Here is a 21,246-nt window from a genome sequence, read left to right as displayed (position 1 = left end):
CATATACTTTAAATCATTTCTATATTACTTATGATATCTGATTCAATGCACATGCTGTGTAAATAGTTTAAGTACAATGTGGAAAGTGAAAGTGTTAGTCACTCATTCATGTCCCACTCTTTGCAACTCCATGGACTGAAGCATACCAGGCTTCTCTGTCCATGGAATTCTTCAGGCAAGAGTACCCGAGTGGGTAGCTATTACCTTCTCCAGGGAATCTTCCCAACCCAGGGATTGAACCCGGGTCTCTCGCATTGCAGGCAGATTCTTTACCATCTGAGCCACAAGGGAAGTCCAAGTACAATGTAAGCACTTTATAAATAGTTGCCAGTTTGCTGTACATTCAAGTTTTGCTTTTTTTGAACTTTCTGAAATTTTGTTTTTTAAAAATATTTTCCATCAGTGGTTGGTTGAATTTATGGATGTGGAACTCATAGATACAGAGAGCCACTTATATATGAAAAGAATGTGAAAATTGATCTATTTAATTAATTTGGTTTATACTGATGTATTTCACAAAGATTCTAACTTATACCCTGTTTTGAGGTAGACATAGGAAATAAGAAGAAACACAGGTGTATCTTTTATACTTAACAGCAGATCTTCTGAACAGAAAAGATGCCAGGCTGTAGTCAAAAAGATTTTCGCATCTTTATCTGAAGACTGCCCCTAGGTTGGGAAGATCTCCTGGAGGAGGGCACAGCAACCCACTCCAGTATTCTTGTCTGGAAAATCCCATGGATAGAGGAGCCTGGCAGGCTACACTCCATGGGGTCTCACAGAGTCGGACACGACTAAAGCAACTGAGCATGCATGCATGCATAAGAACTAAATCAAAGTTTTTGTCAGAAAATAGCAAACATTGTTTCAAAACTGAATTGATATTGTCTGTGGTATTGTCTGTGGTAAGAGAAACTTCTGATTAGCCATTTTAAGAAGATATTATATTTTTATCAGACTTCATCACATTATATTTAAATATATATATGTTATATAATATGGATTTCCCAGGTAGCTCAGAGGTAAAGAATCATCCTGCAATGTACGAAACATGAGTTTGACCCCTGAGTTGGGAAAATCCCATGTGGAAGGAAATGGCAGCCCACTCTAGAATGCTTCCCTGGGAAATCCCATGGACAGAGGGGTGGCAAAAGAGTCAGACATGACTTAGTAACACAACAACAACATTATGTAATATATATAGGTTATATATTTTCCATATTTAATAAAAAGTTTTATATAAATTAAAATATTTTGTTTTTCCCATTTTTTTGGACAAGCACATCATTTAAAAAATTTGTCTTCATTTTATTTTTTTTTACCTTTCTCAAAGATTAAAAATACATTTTCTGTGTTTTATTCCCTTATGTGTGTACATGCTAAGTCACTTCAGTTGTGTCCGACTCTTTGAGACCCTATGGACTGTAGAAAACCATGGGATTTTCCAGGCAAGAATACTGGAGTGGGTTCCCATTCCCTCCTCCAGGGGATCTGCCTGACCCAGGGATCAAACCTGCATCTCTTAGGTCTCCTGCCTAGGCAGGCAGGTTCTTTACTGCCAGTGCAACATGGGAAGCCCTTTATTCCCTTATACATATACTCATGTTTAGCATTTCATTTGCCTGATATAGGGAGCTAAGTTTAATTTTCCAAGATGTATATCTAGTTGTTTAAGCACAATTTATGGAGTGTTTTATTATTTATTTTCTGATTCACCCATTTAAGTAACATATTTGGTTGTCTACTATGTCAGGACCTAAAATGATAAATAGTAATGGACATATCCCTGGGGAAATTAAAATTGTTGGAGAAAATATATATCAGTCAAATAACTACAGAAATTATTTTTAGCTTTCAGTATTGATTATTACCTCAAAAAAGGTAAATTATCAACCTGGTACTATGAGAAATAATATACAGGTAACTGACTTAGTGTCGGAGTTCCCTGAAGAGCTCTAAGGGAGTATAGATTGGAACAAGTATTTTACAAACTGAATTGTTTCAGTCAGTTAGGTAAAGAAAAGGACAAAGAATGATTTAGGCAAGAACATTAGGATGTGTGAAGACCCAGTGATGTTAGGAAAAATGGTTCATTTAATTAAACAGGAATGATGCGGCAAAAGCAAAAAGATAGAAGAAAGTGTATAACACTTTCAAAGACTAGGCCATAGCAGAGGCAGGCAATTTGAGAATAATTTCTTATTTAAAATAGGTCAAATCTTGTAACTGATCTAGATATACAAACAGTAAATTGGGGGAATTCCAGATTCTTTACTCTTTCAACAAGTTGAAAAATGGTGACCTTCACTAACATAAGAACATATGTGGGATGATGATATTGTTTACTTTGTTTCATTTTTGAGGTGTGGAGTTTTAGTTGTTAATATTTAGGACATTTGAGGAGATGCTAACTGACAAAGAATAAGTGAACTGAAACCTAAAGAAGAAATCTTCTCAGCACTGTGCACATGTGTAAACACGTGATAAGTAGTAATTGAGACAAGGACGGTGGATGAAGAGACCAAGAAAATACAAAGAAAAAATGGTTAAGAAGAAAGAAGTGGTGAATTGGATTGAATTCTATTAAAAGTTCAACTAAAAGAGAAATAAAGGATCCATTTAGTGAAGCAGAGATCACTTATGATCTAACAGTGTGCTGATGCCGAGGAGTCATTAGGTAGGAGTTAGAATGCAATGGCTTTAGAAATGAGAATAAAATATAATAAATAGTGATGAAATTCAATGGCACTTTGAGAATGTTTCTAAGAGTGATAGAGAGCAAAGATAGTACTTTTTATTGGGATTGAGGTCTAATGATGATGACAATTGTGTGTAATTTTAAACTGATGTGAAGGATAGTACTAAGAAGATACTGAATATTCAAGAAGAAAGCAGAGTGATAAATAGTGTGTGATTCTTGGTCAGTGGAGAGGTAGATTCAAATATAGTTGAAATTGGCTTTATTGAAGAGGAAAGAAATCACCTCTGTTGAACAGGAAAGAAGATAAGATGCATGCATATACACGGAGAAAGATAAGGTAATCTGTTAGTTTTTCTTTTTCTGTGATATAGGTCATCTTCTGAGAACAAAGAGAGGGTGTGGAAGAGAGATTTGTTAAGAATGGAGAATGTGTGATAAAATTAGTTTCAGAGAATGTGAAAGAATGATGATTTGAAGAAAGCAACAGGATTCCTAGCAGAATTAAAGCAATTTCATGTTGGTGACTGTGAATTTATATTGCAGTAAATCTGATCTGTTCTAAAAAGGACTTGGCTTCTCAGGTGTTGACAGAGAGGAACAGATAATTTATCTCATACATAGGGTGATTTTACTGAACAAGTGGGACCAGAAAATGTTCAAGGAAGTTAGTGATTGGCAGAAGAGAATCAAGGTTGATAAGAAAGAAGGTGAAGAAAGAAGTATACTGATAGAGTGGAATGAGGTCAAATGGGCTGCAGACATCAATGAGATCAGAGCATTTTCATGTTGGAGAGAGATAAATGAGCAATCTTGAAAGGTAAGAGTGTTTGTGGAGGGTGCTAAGTTTATATAAGATACTCTTTTAGATGAAATACTTAAAGATATTCAAAGACCAAGGTGTTCCCATAGCGAGGCTTGGCTGTGGCAGAATGAGGAAGTTACTGTAGATGAGGAGACAGAGAAATTGTGTAATCGGGATATAAGAGGATGGTTCATATGGACATTAATGGATCAGAATACTGTGATTCATTAGCCTGGTCAATAATGAGGATGCCTGGGAGCACATAAGCCATGATGAGGGAAAATGAATGTTAGAGTCATAAATAAGTGGAAGAGACTTGAAAAAGGTGGTGTCTGTACTGTGGTTCTCAATCATCAGGTACAAACTAACAAGAGACACATTTGGAAATTTATATTAAAATGTTTCCTTTTTTACCCATAAGCTGCTGATCATGGAAGTCTTTCAAATTATATGTATTTATTATAACACACCAAGCTTTCCAAGTGGCTCAGACATTAAAGAATCTGCCTGCAAGTCACAAGACCCAGGTTTGATTCCTGGGTTTAGAAGATCCCCTGTAGAAGGGAATGGCTAACCATTCCAGTATTCTTGCCTGGATAATCCCATGGACAGAGGAGTCTGACAGGCTACAAGCCATGGGGTCGCAAAGAGTCAGACATGACTGAGCAACTAACACCCACAAACACACACACACACACATGACTATATTAAACTATATTGTGAAAGTGAAAGTCGCTCAGTCATGGAATTCTCCAGGCCAGAATAGTGAAGTGGGTTGCCATGCCCTTCTCCAGGGTATCTTCCCAACCCAGGGATTGAATCCAGGTCTCCCGCTTTGCAGGTGGATTCTTTACCAGCTGAGCCACAAGGGAAGCCTAAGAGCACTGAAGTGGGTAGCCTATCCCTTCTCCAGCGGATCTTCCCCACCGAGAAATCCAACTGGGATCTCCTGCATTGAAGGCTGATTCTTTATCAACTGAGCCATCAGGGAAGCTGATATTAAGCTGATAAACTATATTGTATGCTATAATAAACACAATGTAAAAATAAACTTCATTCTCTGGGTAGTGATACTTGGTATCACTACCAAGTAATAAGCAAGAATTATCTATTATAATTTAACCAGTAAAGCCTAAAAATAATTTATATTGTCATAACTACATACTTTTCCATGTATCCCACGGTACTCTTATTTCATATAATCTCTAATACGATATGTAATTGGTCCAGTTTTCTTTTCCTTTAAGGCCTCGGGCTTGATATTAAAATACTCTTATTAAGCGGTCATTAAATGTAATATTTTCCTTATACATTTTAAATTGAAAATTTGTAATTTATGAAATGGTTTTTGAAATACCAAAGGTATTTTTTATTTCCTGATTGGTATTTTGTGGGGGAGGTAAACTACAAATGAGTAGTTTCATGAAAACTTCCTTTGTAGTTTTTCACACATGCTTTGAATAACAAATGATTATAAGTCATTATTAGATTATTTTTCAACCGAGAATCTTCCCTGAAGGTTCTTACACCACATTATCCTCTGTATAACTTTATTTTCAGCATACAGCGATTTTATATTGTTTAGTATCTTTATATTGTTTAGTATCTTTGATTTTCCTACAAAGTTTCTTTTTAAATTTATTCTTCAAGTTGGTGAGTATTATTGTTTCTGTTTATTTCCTTCTCTCAAGAAGTAAAAATTGTATGTAATTTTTGACATTAATATCAACAATCAATTCATAATGTATTGCAGTTTAGGAAAAAAATCATTTCTGTAAAATTACATTATGTGCTCATTTTGTAAACAATGGTGTGGAGAATGAATGCAGCTATCTTTTGTATTTTTTTGATTCTTTGTCTTGGAATTTTCTTGTTGTTCTTTTCTCCAATTGTTTAGCCTCTTTTATTAAATAACCCATATTTTTCTCATTATTTTAAAATGTTGGATCAGTTGATGTTTTCATTATTTGGTTTCCATACACACTAACTAATTATTTTCCAGAAGGGAAAGATTTAAATCAACCATAAGTCTGTGTAAATGAATGTCTGTTTTCCTGCACATTGTCCAACTCTGTGTGGTTGAATTTGATTTATTGATTCTGCAGGTTAACATCTATATTATTAATATGTTAGTCTGTATTTCTTTTTTAGTGATGAAGATAAAGTCTTTTCATGTGGTTATTATTGACAAAAGGTCTTTACATTAGCAATAAAATGATGTTTTTATAATTCAACCTAACTTTCTTGTCTATGTGTGATTAGAAACATAACTATTTACTTATACTTTCTTTAAATGTTTTATTAATTTTATCATCTCATGGTTTGCATTTAACATTTTGATTTATCTGAAATTTGTTGAGGTATATATTGTGAAATTAGTGATCTATGTATTGCTTCAATTTGAACTAATATTCCATCTGATTCTATCACTTTTAGCATTTCCTGGATCATGTTTATTTAATTATCAACTCTCAAAAACAATAGTCATTTTTCTTTCTCTTTTGGGACAAAGAAAAAGGGAGTTTAATTGTGCTAAACATTTAAACAGCAACATTCTTACAATGCCAATATACTCTTAAATATCAATTTTTTGCTGGTGCTAAATGAATTGGTCAAGACTTTCAGAAAACAATTTGAGGAGGTGAGAAAAATTTTTAATTTGAAAATTAGTTTATCCTAGTTTTTCAAAGTTTACTGTTAGTAAATTTATAGAAGGATAAATATAGGATATGGAAAAGGCTTTATGAATAAAATTGTTACTCAATACTTCTAAATAGTAAAAATTTTTTAAAAACTGTTAAATAAACAAATAACAAACAAACAAAAAAATAGCTTGTATCGTGCATTCTTTTATTTTCAATAAAATAGAGAGCAATGCATGCCAAAACTCTACCTACAAGTAACCACTGAAAATACAGCCTATTAGAAATCTATTATTTTGCTTTAATAATATATATTCCAGTATACAATATAATAATATATAAAAATAATATGTTACATTAAACAATAGTATACTAGGGTATAAATGTACCATAGCTTTAATACCTTCCTTAATTGTGAATTCTGTTGATAACTTTTTGTTCTTTGTTTTTCCAATTTAGCTCTTAGTAAATAAAAACAAAAGATAGGTTCTACATAACTTTGAGTATTTAAAAAGTATTTTGTAAGATACATTGCTCAAGCTAGAATTGCTGGTTAAAATTCTACTTATTTTATGCTTTCATAAATATTGATAATTTTGTGCTCACAATCATGTGCCAATTCAACAAAATATTAATTATTTAGTGTTCTCACAGGTGAAATGTGCTCTATTATTTTCATTTGCATTTCTTTCTTTATTAACGAGACAATCAATTTTTAAAATTTTATGCATGACCTTTTAATTTCTTTTGTCCCTTTTTGGCAATTCATTGGTATTGTTTCTTAATTTTAGATGGCTTGTTTGTTTGCCTCTGTGTGTGTGTGCTTGCAAATAAACATGATATAGTTAAGTAGAAAAATGATATTAGGCTGGCAGAGAGATACATGGTTATATGCAAATGTAGAATTTACCCAGTTCATGAAAGACATAGGTTTTTCCCCCTCTATTAGTCAAGAATCTACTGCCCAATGAATTATTTCAATGATACAGTAAACTTTATGTCAATGTGATTTGAAATAGAAATTTTAATATTAAATTTAAGTAATTAAACCTTTGTTAATATAGCTGTGTTTTAACCATAGTTCACACATTGTCAACATTATTCATTACATAGAGAATGTTGAGAAGGGAAAACATATCTACTTTAAACCTACTCCTTTGAAAACCTGATTCAGAGAGGAAATGTATCTTATCAATCTTATTAAAGGAGAATAAAACTATTTTTCTGAATAAGGACTGCAAAGTGAGAAGGAGATTTAGTCTCTCGTTTACTCCTTTTTTTACCCTTTTAATGTTATACCTAAAAGCTTACTTGTACTTCAGAATGAATGCATTTTTCACTGTCTGATTTGATATAATCACCACTTAACCTTTTCCCTCACTTTTCTCTACAGTATAGATATTAAAGAGAGACACAGAAAGATACCCAGATTGAACTGAAGCAGTCTAAGTTTAAAAAAAGAAAAAATGCTTAAGAGTAAGCAAAACAAAGGTATTGTAAAAAAGCAAGAGGTAATTTACACAGAACCAAAATTTTGCAAGTCTCAACAGCAAAAAATATCCAAGACAAATCAGAGTAATGTCCAGTCAAGAGAAGAGCAAGTAGACTATATGGAACTGAAGTTTCCCAGATCTTCTCACTTTCAGCACAGAAAACAGAAAAAAGGAAAAGGTACATTATTATATGTATTATATTTTGCTATTTGCTAGATCTTGATTCTTGGGCTTAGAAAATTACTTCTTTCAAAACCATTGTATAATAAAATTGCCTCATTACACTGATTACCTATCTTCAGCACTCTCCTCAGTTATTTTAGATATTACCATAAAATTTTTTGTCTCTTAAATAATCCTTCACTATGTTCATTTCCTCTAAAATAATCCTACAGAATTGTATTACTTGTAAGAATTATTGTGTAAATTCTACTGCTTATTTTTTAAATAATTTTAAAAATAATTCTTGTTATTAGTCTTCAATTCAATTCAATGTAACTCAGCCCCACAACTGTTTTTGAATTTTTACTGTGGCCCTGATCCAAACCTATGATACCCATAAAGATGAAGCTGCAATCACCACTTAGCTTCAAAAAAAACTAACAGAATTTGTTAGAGGAAAGATAGATTACAGAAAAATATAATAATGATTAATTGGATATTGGCATTAAAGCTGAAAAATTAGCAGAATATGATAATAATGTTCCTAACTTAAGTGACTGAGTAGTTAATCATCATACTCACCATTAAAAAAAAAGTTTACTCACCATTAATAAAAATATGTTTAATCTAGTAAAGGCAGATCATATATGAAATTTGAATTGTCTCTTGATCAGTTCAGAGGAAAATGTCCATAAAGAAATTGGATTTTAAAGGCTAGATGTCCCAGAAAAGGATGGAAAAGGGTAGGAAAGACTTATGTTAGTAGGTAAGATTGCAAATAGAGACAATATGGGTGAAAAGTCTATCCTAGAGAAAAAGAACATATATGACTTAAGCAGAAGAAAATTCAAGAAGGATATATATGAAATGCATGTGCAGAGAGAAGGAGAAAATAAACTATGTCTAATAAATGACAAGTGGAAAATTATTTCTTTGGACTTAGAAAAGTCCAAAAATTTGGGGTTTGGCAAAGTCCAAAAAATTGGAATTTCTGCTTGAGTGCCAAGAAAAGCATATAAGCTACAACTAAGGGTTAAGAGGTTGAAAGAAACTTATTATGGGAATAAATTTAGTTCAGAATACAGTTTTACAATTTTCATTGAGAAAAAAACAACATAAGAGAAATGATGATAATAAATGAAAGACCTGTGTGAATAACAAGGACTCTGATGCTGGGAGGCATTGAGGGCAAGAGGAGAAGGGGACGACAGAGGATGAGATGGCTGGATGGCACCACTGAGTCAATGGACGTGAGTCTCAGTGAACTCTGGGAGTTGGTGATGGACAGGGAGGCCTGGCATGCTGCGATTCATGGGGTCGCAAAGAGTCGGACACGACTGAGTGACTGATCTGATCTGATCTGATACTAGATTTTGAGAGGTCTGAGCCCATATATGGATGAATGTGACAAAATTTATAGAAAGAGATGATGAAGAAGCTGGCAAAAAAGAGAAACTTTCTCTTAGAAAATAAATGTTCTAAAGGAAACTGTGTGGCATGGAGTAATTAGGGCATACAATAGGTTTTAACTTGGGCCATAAAGAAATTGCTTTTCCTCTGAATTGAAAAAAAGATATAAGGTATGAATATATGAATATCCATATAGTAAGGTAGAATATATGAATATTCATATATTCAGGAAGGTGGTCAAGGTAAGGAAATTCATGGTTTCAACTTCCTTGTAAAATAAGAAATTTCTTGGTGCTTGAGTTAGAGTCTTACTGAGGCTTGATTATTATTATTATTTTTTTTTTTTGGTAGTCAAAGAGGGACTTTGGGCAGAAGTTGACCAAAATTAAGATTAGACATGCTAATATTTATCCACCACACTGTTTAATTTCTAAACTTGGAAATTTGACTTCTCACACTCTTTCATCTATGACACATTCAAGCAATCTTGAAAAGGACCACGTGTTCAAATAACTTGCTTCTCTCTTGTATTGATGTCTACCTGCTTTCATGAAGATTACTGACACAGACTCTCTAAAAGTCTCTCATCTTCCACTCTACACATTTTTCAATCTTTTTTTTATGTTTCAAGAAAAATGGTCATATCTTTTTAAAATAGGTGTCTGCTAAGATTTCATATTGTTCTTAAAGTTAAAAACAGTTATCTCTACGCTTCCATTCCCTCCTTTGCTCCCTGAATTCCAGTCAGACTATAATTTCAGTTCCATGATACATCAAACTTCCTGTCATCTAAAATCATTTATTGATGACTCTCCTCGAGTTTGATCCCTGGGTCGGGAAGATCCTCTGGAGCAGGAAATGGCAACCCACTCCAGTATTGTCGCTTAGGAAATCCCATGGACAGAGGAGCCTGTTGGATTACAGTCCACAGGGTCACAAAAGAGTCAGATAGGACTTAGTGCCTAAACAATAACCCCAAGTGGAAGACCTCCTCCATGTCTTTCATACTTCAAGAAATAATTAGCTCTTACTTTCCTCCAGCTTTCAGTGAAATGTCTTTTTTTTTTTTTTTTTTTTTTGATAAATGCATTTCCTGTTCTCATGTGTCTGGATTAAAACTTGGTGAACATACTTGTATGTCTTTGTAAAATTTATGATAATTATTTCTTATCTCAACAAAGAGCAAAAATGTGTTTTGCTATTTCCCCCTTGACTGGTTGATTGGCTGATGAGTGAATATTAATATTCACATAGAGTTTTGAAAATAACTTTTTTGCATGACAGCATTGTTTTCTCTAGGTGTATTTCATTTTTAAGTCTCCTAGCTGAGAGTATATTTTCAAATTGCTCAGAGTCAATAATTTATAGATGACTAGGCAAGGAATACGCAAAGATGCTGGTGAGTCAGGTGACTTACCTGGGGCCTCAAATAGGATCAGAAAGAATTGAAGTCAAGAAAAAGCTAAAAAGGAGGAAATCTGGGTATCAAAGAACTCATACAAGGATTGGAAAGTGAATGACGGCCCTCTGAGAGTGAAACAAAATGGATTTAAATTTCATATTTGATGATTTGTGGGAAATGATGAAACTTCATCATTGTTCTGTTTCCTTTAGTGTTACAGCACCGATCTATAGCCTGGCAAGTGATAACTGGGAGCCTGGGGACCTTGTGCGTGGTCTTGTTGACAACAGTGTGTGTCTTACTTGCAAACTGTAAGTAATTAAGAAAATAATCTGTCCTTGGTACTGTCAATATATCAACAACATAATACATTTCAATGATTTGTGATCAAGACTGAATTTTTATTGTCCTAATTATTTTATCCTAAACAGAACTAATTATTACCATGATTTTTGCCATAGTATATTCCAACAAAGAAGACCCCAACCAAAAAATATCACCTGTTCCCACTCTATCTTCTAAAAATGATGGTGAGTACTCTCTCTGTTTTGTCCACTTCTAATATTAATTATTAGGGTTAAAAGGTTTGTTTTCCTAACATCCACAAAACTTCAGTGAATCAGATAGAAAAAAATCCTCTTTTATGGTATGTTCAATCTTTTATCATGGAACTATTAATATTGGGCAAGATGAGAAAGATGACATAGGAGAATGCAAGACCCAAAGTATTATGTATAGTAGGTAAGTATTGTTTGTGATTTGATTATTTTTAGGAGAAAAATGGGATATAAATTATATTAAGGTGGGAGCAAGAGAAATGGGTGAAGAGGGCAAAAAGAAAAACAAATGAAAAACAAAAGAGTTATGTCTCAATAACATTTTTTTTGTTTCTAGCTTTCCCTGATGGAGATGATTCCTCTAGCATTTATGAAGTTAGAAGCATTTTGATTTAATAAAATACATTAATTGTATTTATACATTGATATAATAGCTATGATATAGAAAGCTGTTATTGTTTTGAATTCTTGTTGTTTTTTTTTTTCCCCCCACTTATTGCAAGTTTACTCAAAGTCCTAACAGTAAATTCAGCACTTGAAAGAAAGACAAAGAATGCAAGAGAGAGGGAGATAATGTTTCTATTTTTTCAGGAAGTCCGGATGGTTCCCCTCTGACTTTCTTTCAGGGAAATCTTTCCTTTTTCAAGAACAGCATTAGATTCTCAGCACAGATGCATTTGCTAAGAAAGGTATCTCTTTCTATACGCTAAAACCAAAAGGGTAGGGTCCCTTTGTCACTGAGGCCAAAGACATTCCTCATGAGCGTTCCTGATGAACATTTCCTATAAGCAGGGGGGATAAAGAAAGAAATAAAAGGAAAATAATAAAAATAATGCAGTAGTTTGAGCATGACATAAAAACATTTTGGTTTAACACTCCCATTCAAAAGCAGAGACATTACTTTGCCAACAAAGATTCGTCTAGTCAAGGCTATGGTTTTTCCTGTGGTCATGTATGGATGTGAGAGTTGGACTGTGAAGAAGGCTGAGCACCAAAGAACTGATGCTTTTGAACTGTGGTGTTGGTGAAGACTCTTGAAAGTCCCTTGGACTTCAAGGAGTTCCAACCAGTCCATTCTGAAGGAGATCAGCCCTGGGATTTCTTTGGAAGGAATGATGCTAAAGCTGAAGCTCCAGTACTTTGGCCACCTCATGCGAAGAGTTGACTCATTGGAAAAGACTGATGCTGGGAGGGACTGGGGGCAAGAGGAGAAGGGGATGACAGAGGATGAGATGGCTGGATGGCATCACTGACTTGATGGACGTGAGTCTCAGTGAACTCCAGGAGTTGGGGATGGACAGGGAGGCCTGGAGTGCTGAGATTCATGGAGTCGCAAAGAGTCAGACACGACTGAGCAACTGATCTGATCTGATCTGATCTGAAGAAATTAAAAAGGACTAAACAGTTATGAAAGAGGAAGTCTAAGTAAAGATTTAAAAAAGATGAAAAGAACTAATTTCAAGTCTAATTAAAAATAAATTCTTTGAGTAAAAAGAGAAAATCTCAACAGATGCAATAAACAGAGACTAGATACATCAGTTGTTAATTTTTTATTTAAATTAGTGATTGAATTGAGAAACTGCTTGTTGTCTCTCAGAAAAAAAAAAAATCAATGTCAAATATTAGCCATCCACATTGCTTGTGTTTCTGTTTTCCTTTCATTCACTAATTTGAAAATAAAAAGCAATCAAACAGGAAATTAAGGAAATGCAAATTATAACCCCAATGAGTTACCATTACACAACCACCAATATGGTTAGAATTTGAAAAAACTGACAGTAACAAGCTTTAGTAAGGATGTGGAGTTAACTATACTGGCACAGCCCTTAACAAGCCTACTTTTAGACACTTAAAAAAGAGAAATGAAGGCATATGTCCACATAAGACATGTACAAGAATATCTAGAGACACTTTATTTATAATAACTAAAAATTATAAGCAATCCAAATATAAACCTCCAGATGAATGGATTACAAATTGTGGGTTAGTAAATAATGGACTACTCAGTAATGAAAAGGAATGAAATCTCTATACACACAATAGATAAGATTAAAAAACATACTGAGTGGGATAAGATGCAAAAGAATTGATCTTGAAGGATTATGTTTATATGAGCTGCTTAAAAAGGTAAAAAAATAATTTGTGGCAATGTAAATCAGATCCAAGGTTGTTTGGGTAAAGTAGGGGTGTTGGAGCATTAGTTGGGAAGTAACATAAATTAACTTCTGTGTTAATAGAAATATTCTAAAATTTGATTGGAGAGGAAGTTACAGAAATATATTCATGTATCAAAACTTATCAACTTGGATATTTCAAAACTGCCTTTTATTATGTGTAAATGATAACTCTGTGGACTGTAGCCTGCCAGGTTCCTCTGTCCATGGGATTTCCCAGGCTCAGAAGCAACCTGGGCGTGTATCCCTTCCTCTGTTGTGTTCATCCCAGATCTAGTGTAAGGCTGTAGTGCAGAAGACTGGGTTTGGGGGTCAGGGCATCACGGCCATAGGAAGTGCTGCTGACAGAGATGTGGACGGTCTCTGTGGCATTCTCCTCCTGAGACCAGTCTGTCCCAGATGGACCTCTAAGATGTGGTAGAGAGGGAGTGGAGCTGGGATGCTCTCCCTGGGAGAGGAACCACTGTGTACTCCTGTGGGTGCTGAGAATGGCTGCTGCTGCCCCACCCAAAACATACCATAGCCCCTCCAGGCAGTCTCTGCGTGGCTACATCAAGTCCTCTCCCAATAGCTGTATGCCTGAGACTCAGCATTAAGCCACTGAGACTCCTGGGGTGCTACCCCTGTAGCCGCTGTATTCATAGCTGCCCCATCTGTCGCCTTGTGTGTACACTGACAGTGACCGCTGCCCACCCACCCCCATCACTCCCCAGGCCTCCCAGTCTCTCTCTGTGTAGCTAGACAGTCTTTTCCCAGGGCCTGGTTGTCCCAGATATCACACCAGGCTGTGGTGTGGAGTGAGCATGGTTGGGGTGATCACCCTTTTGGATTAAAAAGAGTGTTGATCCAGTAGCCACAAGTCCAAAGATCTCTCCACCCTGATTGTTGGCAAACCAGCCCATGCACACCCCTCATAAGTAGAGTCTATCTAGGCTTCTCCAGTACTTCTATCTGTCCCAGCAGTTGTCTCAGCAGATGAGGGGGTTTGTCTCCCATGCACAGGACCTAGGACTGGAATGCCCAGATTGTGGCTCACCCTGCTTGCTGTTTGAGTGAAGGTCCTTCTCCTCATATCAGATCCCTCCCAAGGGTGCAGGTCCTGAAATGATGCCTTTTTCCCCATCCTACCGGGTTACACGTTTCCTGCTATTTTGATTTTTATAGGAGTCCTTCTACCAGTTTCCAGTTAGTTTTTCATGAGCATTGTTACACATGTAGATATTTTTTTGATGTGCCTGTGGGAAAATGAGTTCCATGTCTTCCTACTCCACCATCTTGTTCCCCCTCCCTAAGTCTACATTTTTTATGATTATAAAAAATTATTAAAATACACAAATTACATGATTATTAAATTGTTGAAGTATAAGTTTTAAAAAAAAATTACTTACTGAATTTTATTCTGTGTACTTAAATTGCATCCCTGGTGGATAAGTTGCTAAAGAAACTGCCTGCAATGCTGGAGACTGAGGTTCAATCCCTTGGTAGGGTAGATATCCTGGAGAAGGAAATGGCAAGGAATATTTAAATTAATAGTAAAAATTTTGACAAAAGTGAAATAGCTCATTAGCTGCTTTTTGTGTTCATATGGTTATATGTTGATTAGTTTTTTATTTATGACATTTATTTATTCACTTATTTATTTGACTGTGCTGGGTCTTAGTTGCAGCACATGGGGTTTTCCATCATCTTTGTGGCATGTGGGATATTTCTAGTTGCCACATGCAAACTCTTAGTTGCAACATGTGGGATCCAGTTCCCTGACCAGGGATCAAGACTGGGTCTCCTGCATAGGGGCTCAGAGTCTTAGCCACTGGACTACGATATGCATGCATAATTTTGATCAGATCAGAAAAGTTATATTTAAAATGCATTTTCCCTATAGATAAAATTTTATAAAAAATTTTAAGTAGAAAAATTAAAAACATGAGCTAATTATTGTTCAGTTCAGTTGCTCAGTCATGTCCGACTCTTTGATCCCATGAATCGCAGTACACCAGGGCTCCCTGTTCATCACCAACTCCTGGAGTTCACCCAAACCCATGTCCATCAAGTCGATGATGCCATCCAACCATCTTATCCTCTATCGTCCCCTTCTCCTGCCCTCAATCTTTCCCAGCATCAGGGTCTTTTCCAATGAGTCAGCTCTTCGCATCACGTGGCCAAAGTACTGGAGTTTAAGCTTCAACATCAGTCCTTCCAATGAACACCCAGGACTGATCTCCTTTAGGATGGACTGGTTGGATCTCCTTGCAGTCCAAGGGATTCTCAAGAGTCTCCAACACCATAGTTCAAAAGCATCAATTTTTCAGTGCTCAGCTTTCTTTATAGTTCAACTCTCACATCCATACATGACCACTGGAAAAACCATAGCCTTGACTAGATGAACCTTTGTTGGCAAAGTAATGTCTCTGCTTTTCAATGTGCTGTCTAGGTTGGTCATGACTTTCCTTCCAAGGAGTAAGTGTCTTTTAATTTCATGGTTGCAATCACCATCCGCAGTGATTTTGGAGCCCAGAAAAATAAAGTCTGACACTGTTTCCACTGTTTCCCCATCTATTTGCCACCAAGTGATGGAACCAGGTGCCATGATCTTAGTTTTCTGAATGTTGAACTTTAAGCCAACTTTTTCATTCTCCACTTTCACTTTCATCAAGAGGCTCTTTAGTTCTTCTTCACTTTCTGCCATAAGGGTGGTATCATCTGCATATCTGAGGTTATTGATATTTCTCCCGGCAATCTTGATTCCAGCTTGTGCTTCTTCCAGCCCAGCGTTTCTCATGATGTACTCTGCATATAAGTTAAATAAGCAGGGTGACAATATACAGCCTTGATGTACTCTTTTCCCTATTTGGAACCAGTCTGTTTTTCCATGTCTAGTTCTAACTGTTGATTCCTGACCTGCATACAGGTTTCTCAAGAGACAGGTCAGGTGGTCTGGTATGCCCATGTTTTTCAGAATTTTCCACAGTTTATTGTGATCCACACAGTCAAAGGCTTTGGCACAGTCAATAAAGCAGAAATAGATGTTTTTCTGGAACTCTCTTGCTTTTTTGATGATCCATCGAATTTGATCAATTCAAATTTGGCAATTTGATCTCTGGTTCCTCTCCCTTTTCTTTTTTTTTTTTAAATTTTATTTTATTTTTAAACTTTACATAATTGTATTAGTTTTGCCAAATATCAAAATGAATCCCTTTTCTAAAACCACCTTGAACATCTGGAAGTTCATGGTTCACATATTGCTGAAGTTAGCTATGGTTTTGTTTAAAATTTGCCCAGAAATGTTACAAAAAAATGTTTGTTTTGCTTTCTACCTAATATCCATCTGTATAACAAACAGGAAGATATGGGAATTGTGTTAGTAGTAGTGACTTATTGTACAGAGTACACATTAAATATATTTTTACTTTCTAGAATGTTCCTGTGACCTTTGTTCAACTCACTGGATTAGATTTGGAAGTAGTTATTATCATCTTTCGAGTAAAACCAAAACCTGGATGGAGAGCCATGCTGCCTGTGAAGAGCTAAATACCCACCTTCTAAAGATCGATATCAAGGGAGAGCTGGTAGGGGAAACACTTCATTTGTTTGTTTTTGTTGTTGTTGTTTTTATACTGTGACTGTATTTGGTTTGAAAACATTAGTGATTGATGCTATAATTTGGCAAAACTGAAGTTCTCAAAAGTCTATGATATTTTGTTTCTTTGACTCAGTTTTATTAGGGAGAAATTAGAGAAACTCCACTTTTTGAACATTCAATGCTAGGAAAAAAGCACATTAATAAATGAGATATCTTGAGAAAAAAATCTTATTAATACTAAGCGGATGTGTGCCAGTCCTTGGGAGAAATTTAATCAATAATCTTTGAGTCAGAAAGGAGTGAATTATAATATGTACACATTTATGATTTATGATTTTTTCCAAATAGGAAATTTTATCAATGCTTGAAGCAAAAGGATGGATAGGTCTCAAAATCAATGAAACCAGTGAATCCTGGTTATGGGAAGATGGCAGCACAGTAATTGAAAACCTGTATGTACAGTGTTTTGATAACTGAACTTTTCTGAGATTATATGTGGTTTTGTGTGTATGTGTGTTATGTGTGTAGGGAACAGAAAGAGCAACCAAGATAAAAGAAATCATTGTGTTTTTTGAGGATCAGTCTGTGGGATTTAATTGGGGAAAAAGTGCCAGTTCTTTCTAAATAATCTCAGCTTTAGAACCTTTACATTGTTAACGTTACTGGACTCTTAGGAGAAATTTGGGCATAGTTTTAGGCAAGTTTATAAATCTATACATTTCTATCATAGTTTTATCATTCGTGATTTGCTTTTGTTGTTGTCCAGTCGCTGTCATTTCCGGTTCTGTGACCCCATGGACTCTCTGCCCTATCCTTCATTAACTCCCTGGGTTTGCTCAAAGTCATGTCCATTGGGTCAGGGCTGCCATCCAACCATCTCATCCTCTATCACCCTCTTCTCCTCTTGCCCTTAATCTCTCCCCACGTCAGGGTCTTTTCCAATGAGTCAGCTCTTCACATCAGGTGGCCAAAGTATTGGAGCTTCAGCTTCAGCTTCAGCATCAGTTCTTCAGATGAATATTCAGGATTGATTTCCTTTGGCTTATAAATTGTCATTTGACTTATAATTCTATTTAAACAAGCAGGATTAGATACTGTTTAGTATTAACTGCTAAACTTAAAGACTGTCAATCTTCAGGGGGTTGTTCTTATTTTATTTGTTTAGTTTGTTCTTTTATTCTTTCTCATTTTGTTTGTTTTGTTAATTTTAAGCTTGAGATAAAATTGGCATTTGAAGATTTTATTGCTTTAATTTTTTTACAGATTTGAATTCCTGAAAATGGAGAAAGATGGTTGTGCATATATTGAAGGAAATTATGTTTATACTGCTAACTGTTCATCTAGGAAAAATTACGTGTGTGAGTTTACTGTATAGCAGCTCAATTTTGCTAATACAAGTTGTTGCTGCTGCTGCTGCTGCTAAGTCACTTCAGTCGTGTCCAACTCTGTGCGACCCCATAGACGGCAGCCCACCAGGCTCCGGCGTCCCCTGGATTCTCCAGGCAAGAACACTGGAGTGGGTTGCCATCTCCTTCTCCAATACAAGTTGTTAGTGAATCCTAATTAATTAAAGAGCATAAAATATGTTGCTGCTTTTATAAAATTTTATTAGTTATTAGTTAAACGTTTTTTTACTGCATGCAGAATACTTCAGTTACATTTCCAAATTTTAAATGTACTCAAAGTGAGGAAAATTTACCACCCATAAATTCCTTGGGAGTGAGTAGTCTCCTTATGAGCGCTCATATTAGTAATTATTTATGTAATAAAGTTAGCAAACATCCTTTATGAACTAAAAAAATTGTAAAAATTAGGGATATAAAACTAAAAAATCTTCTACTTATATCAGTTAGGGTTCTGGCATGAAATAGACATTTAAGATTGTTGTAGAGGTTTACAGTGGTAAACCACATTGGTGAGGTTTAATGGAAAAACAAGAAATAGCAAGATTTATAAACCTTTGTCTGTCCAGTCTTGGAGGCAAACCAGTATGCTTATGTTCATGCATACTCCTTAAGAACAAAGCCCAGGCTTCCCACAGCCCTTCCATCTGTTTTAGTAGTCTTACAATCAGTCACAGGTACTTGTCTCCCCCGCATAGGACTCCAGACTGTGACACCCAATCCATGGCTTGACCCATTCAATCCCAAGAGTGGGTCTCCATCAGTATAATCTCTCTTTCCTCTGAGTCCCCTCCAAGGGGCACCAGTCCTGACCCAATCACTCCTCTTCCCTTTCTACTTGATTATTTGTGCATCTTTCTTACAGTTTCGGTTAAACAGGAGTCCTTTTGCCAGTTTCCAGTTAGGTTTCAGTGAGAATTGTTCCACATGTGGATATATTTTTGACATGTTGTGAAGGAGTAGGTGAGCTTTATGTCCTTTTACTCCATCATATTGATCTGAACTTCCTTTATTCAATTTACATATAGCATTCCTATCTTTTGACCTGCAGTTTCTGTTGAAAAGCCAAATGATAGTCTTGTGGGAGTTCCTTTGTACATTGTACTTTGCTGTGCTGTGCTTAGTCACTCAGTGTTGTCTGACTCTTTGCGATCCCATGGACTGTAGCCTGCCAGGCTCCTCTGTCCATCGGGATTCTCCAGACCAGAATACTGGAGTAGGTAAACTTTCCCTTCTCCAGGGGATCTTCCCAACCCAGGGACTGAACTCAGGTCTCCTGCATTGCGGGCAGATTCTTTACCAGCTGAGCTACCAGGGAAGCCTCTCCCTTGTACAATACCAGTGGCTTTTCCCTTGATGATTTTATTAATAATGTTCTCTTTTTATTTTTAATTATTGCCACTATCTTTATAATGTGTTTCTTTGAGGACCCCTTTGGGTTCATATGTTTTTGTACCGTCTGTCCTCCCAGACAGGGATATTTGTTTCTCGGGTTAAGGAAGTTTTCTGCTCCTATTTCTTCATATGAGTTTTCTGCTACATCTCTTACTGGTGATCTGTATGAAGCAATTGTTTGTGCACTTGATGTTGCATAATGTGTGTCTTAAACTGTCCTCGATTTTTAAAAGTCTTCTCTTTTTTTTCCTTTTCTGTTCAACTTAAGTGCTTTTCTCTACTCTCTCTTCCAGACTACTGAACTGTTCATCTGCGGCATCTAATCTGTTGTTGATACCTTCATGTGTATTTTAAAATTTTAGCTATTGAATTCTATAGCTCTGTGTGTTTCTTCTGTTATTTTCTAACTCTTTGTTAAAAATACTGTGCTAATCCTTTCTTCTCCTGAGTTCATTGAGTATCTCTATAATCATTTTCTTGAACTCTGTCAGGTAGATTGGTCATATCCACTTTACTTCTTTTTCTGTGATTTTACCTTGCTCTTTCATTTAGAATATTTTGTCTCTATCATTTCCTCTAATTCTCTGTGTTCATTTCTCTGTATTAGGTAGCTTGGTCATGTTTCTTGTTCTTGGAGAAGTGGTCTTATGTAAGAGATGTCCTATGGGGCCAGCAGCAGACTCTTCTGGTCACCAGAGCCATACGCTCTAGGGGTGACTCTGAGGACAGCATAGGATGACTACTATGGGGACACTGATAGGTGGGGCTGTCCTCATATTGTTGGTTACATTTGCAGCAAACATTTTTACATGTTGTCACTTTTTTCCCCCACTTTTTAAGTAGTATCTTTTTGACAGACACAAAGACTTTATTCCACAGTTTTACTGAGATATAATCAACATGCAACATTGTGTAAGTCAAGCATGTTGATTTGACACATTTCTATTGCAAAATGACTGTCATCATTGCATTACCTAGCACGTCTGTCCTATCAGAGACATACATTTCTTTTTTGTGATGAAAACTTTCAAGATCTAATTTATTAGAAACTTCCAAGTATATAGTACAATATTATTATCTTATTCATCATCAGATCAGATCAGATCAGTCGTTCAGTCGTGTCCGACTCTTTGTGACCCCATGAATCGCAGCACGTCAGGCCTCCCTGTCCATCACCAACTCCCGGAGTTCACTGAGACTCACATCCATGGAGTCAGTGATGCCATCCAGCCATCTCATCCTCTGTCGTCCCCTTCTCCTCTTGCCCCCAATCCCTCCCAGCATCAGAGTCTTTTCCAATGAGTCAACTCTTCGCATGAGGTGGCCAAAGTACTGGAGTTTCAGCTTTAGTATCATTCCTTCCAAAGAAATCCCAGGGCTGATCTCCTTCAGAATGGACTGGTTGGATCTCCTTGCAGTCCAAGGGACTCTCAAGAGTCTTCTCCAACACCACAGTTCAAAGGCATCAATTATTCATCATACTATACATTAGATCCCTAGAACCTGTTAATCTTATAACTGAAAA

At 35.9% G+C, this 21,246-nt stretch overlaps 1 protein-coding gene across 2 annotated transcripts; it reads left to right on the top strand.

Annotated features, from left to right (window-relative positions):
- Window positions 1–2,202: 2,202 nt before the first annotated feature.
- LOC102415248 (killer cell lectin-like receptor subfamily I member 1) lies at window positions 2,203–20,924 on the top strand. 2 transcript variants are annotated; one of them, XM_025283234.2, is made up of 7 exons: window positions 2,203–3,518; window positions 7,539–7,816; window positions 10,825–10,923; window positions 11,074–11,142; window positions 16,758–16,909; window positions 17,272–17,375; window positions 18,187–20,924. In XM_025283234.2, exons 2-7 carry the CDS (start codon window positions 7,612–7,614, stop codon window positions 18,296–18,298), a joined length of 741 nt encoding a protein of 246 aa, XP_025139019.1. In that variant the 5' UTR covers window positions 2,203–3,518; window positions 7,539–7,611; the 3' UTR covers window positions 18,299–20,924. The 2 variants fall into 2 exon arrangements, with proteins under 2 accessions (XP_025139019.1, XP_006059881.1); XM_006059819.3 differs by lacking the exon at window positions 2,203–3,518 and adding an exon at window positions 5,843–6,144.
- Window positions 20,925–21,246: the final 322 nt, after the last annotated feature.

This window comes from Bubalus bubalis, chromosome 4 (assembly GCF_019923935.1).
Source record: "Bubalus bubalis isolate 160015118507 breed Murrah chromosome 4, NDDB_SH_1, whole genome shotgun sequence".
NCBI lineage: Eukaryota > Metazoa > Chordata > Mammalia > Artiodactyla > Bovidae > Bubalus > Bubalus bubalis.
The sequence above is the reverse complement of the archived record's forward strand: the minus strand, read 5'-3'. Positions and strand labels throughout refer to the sequence as shown.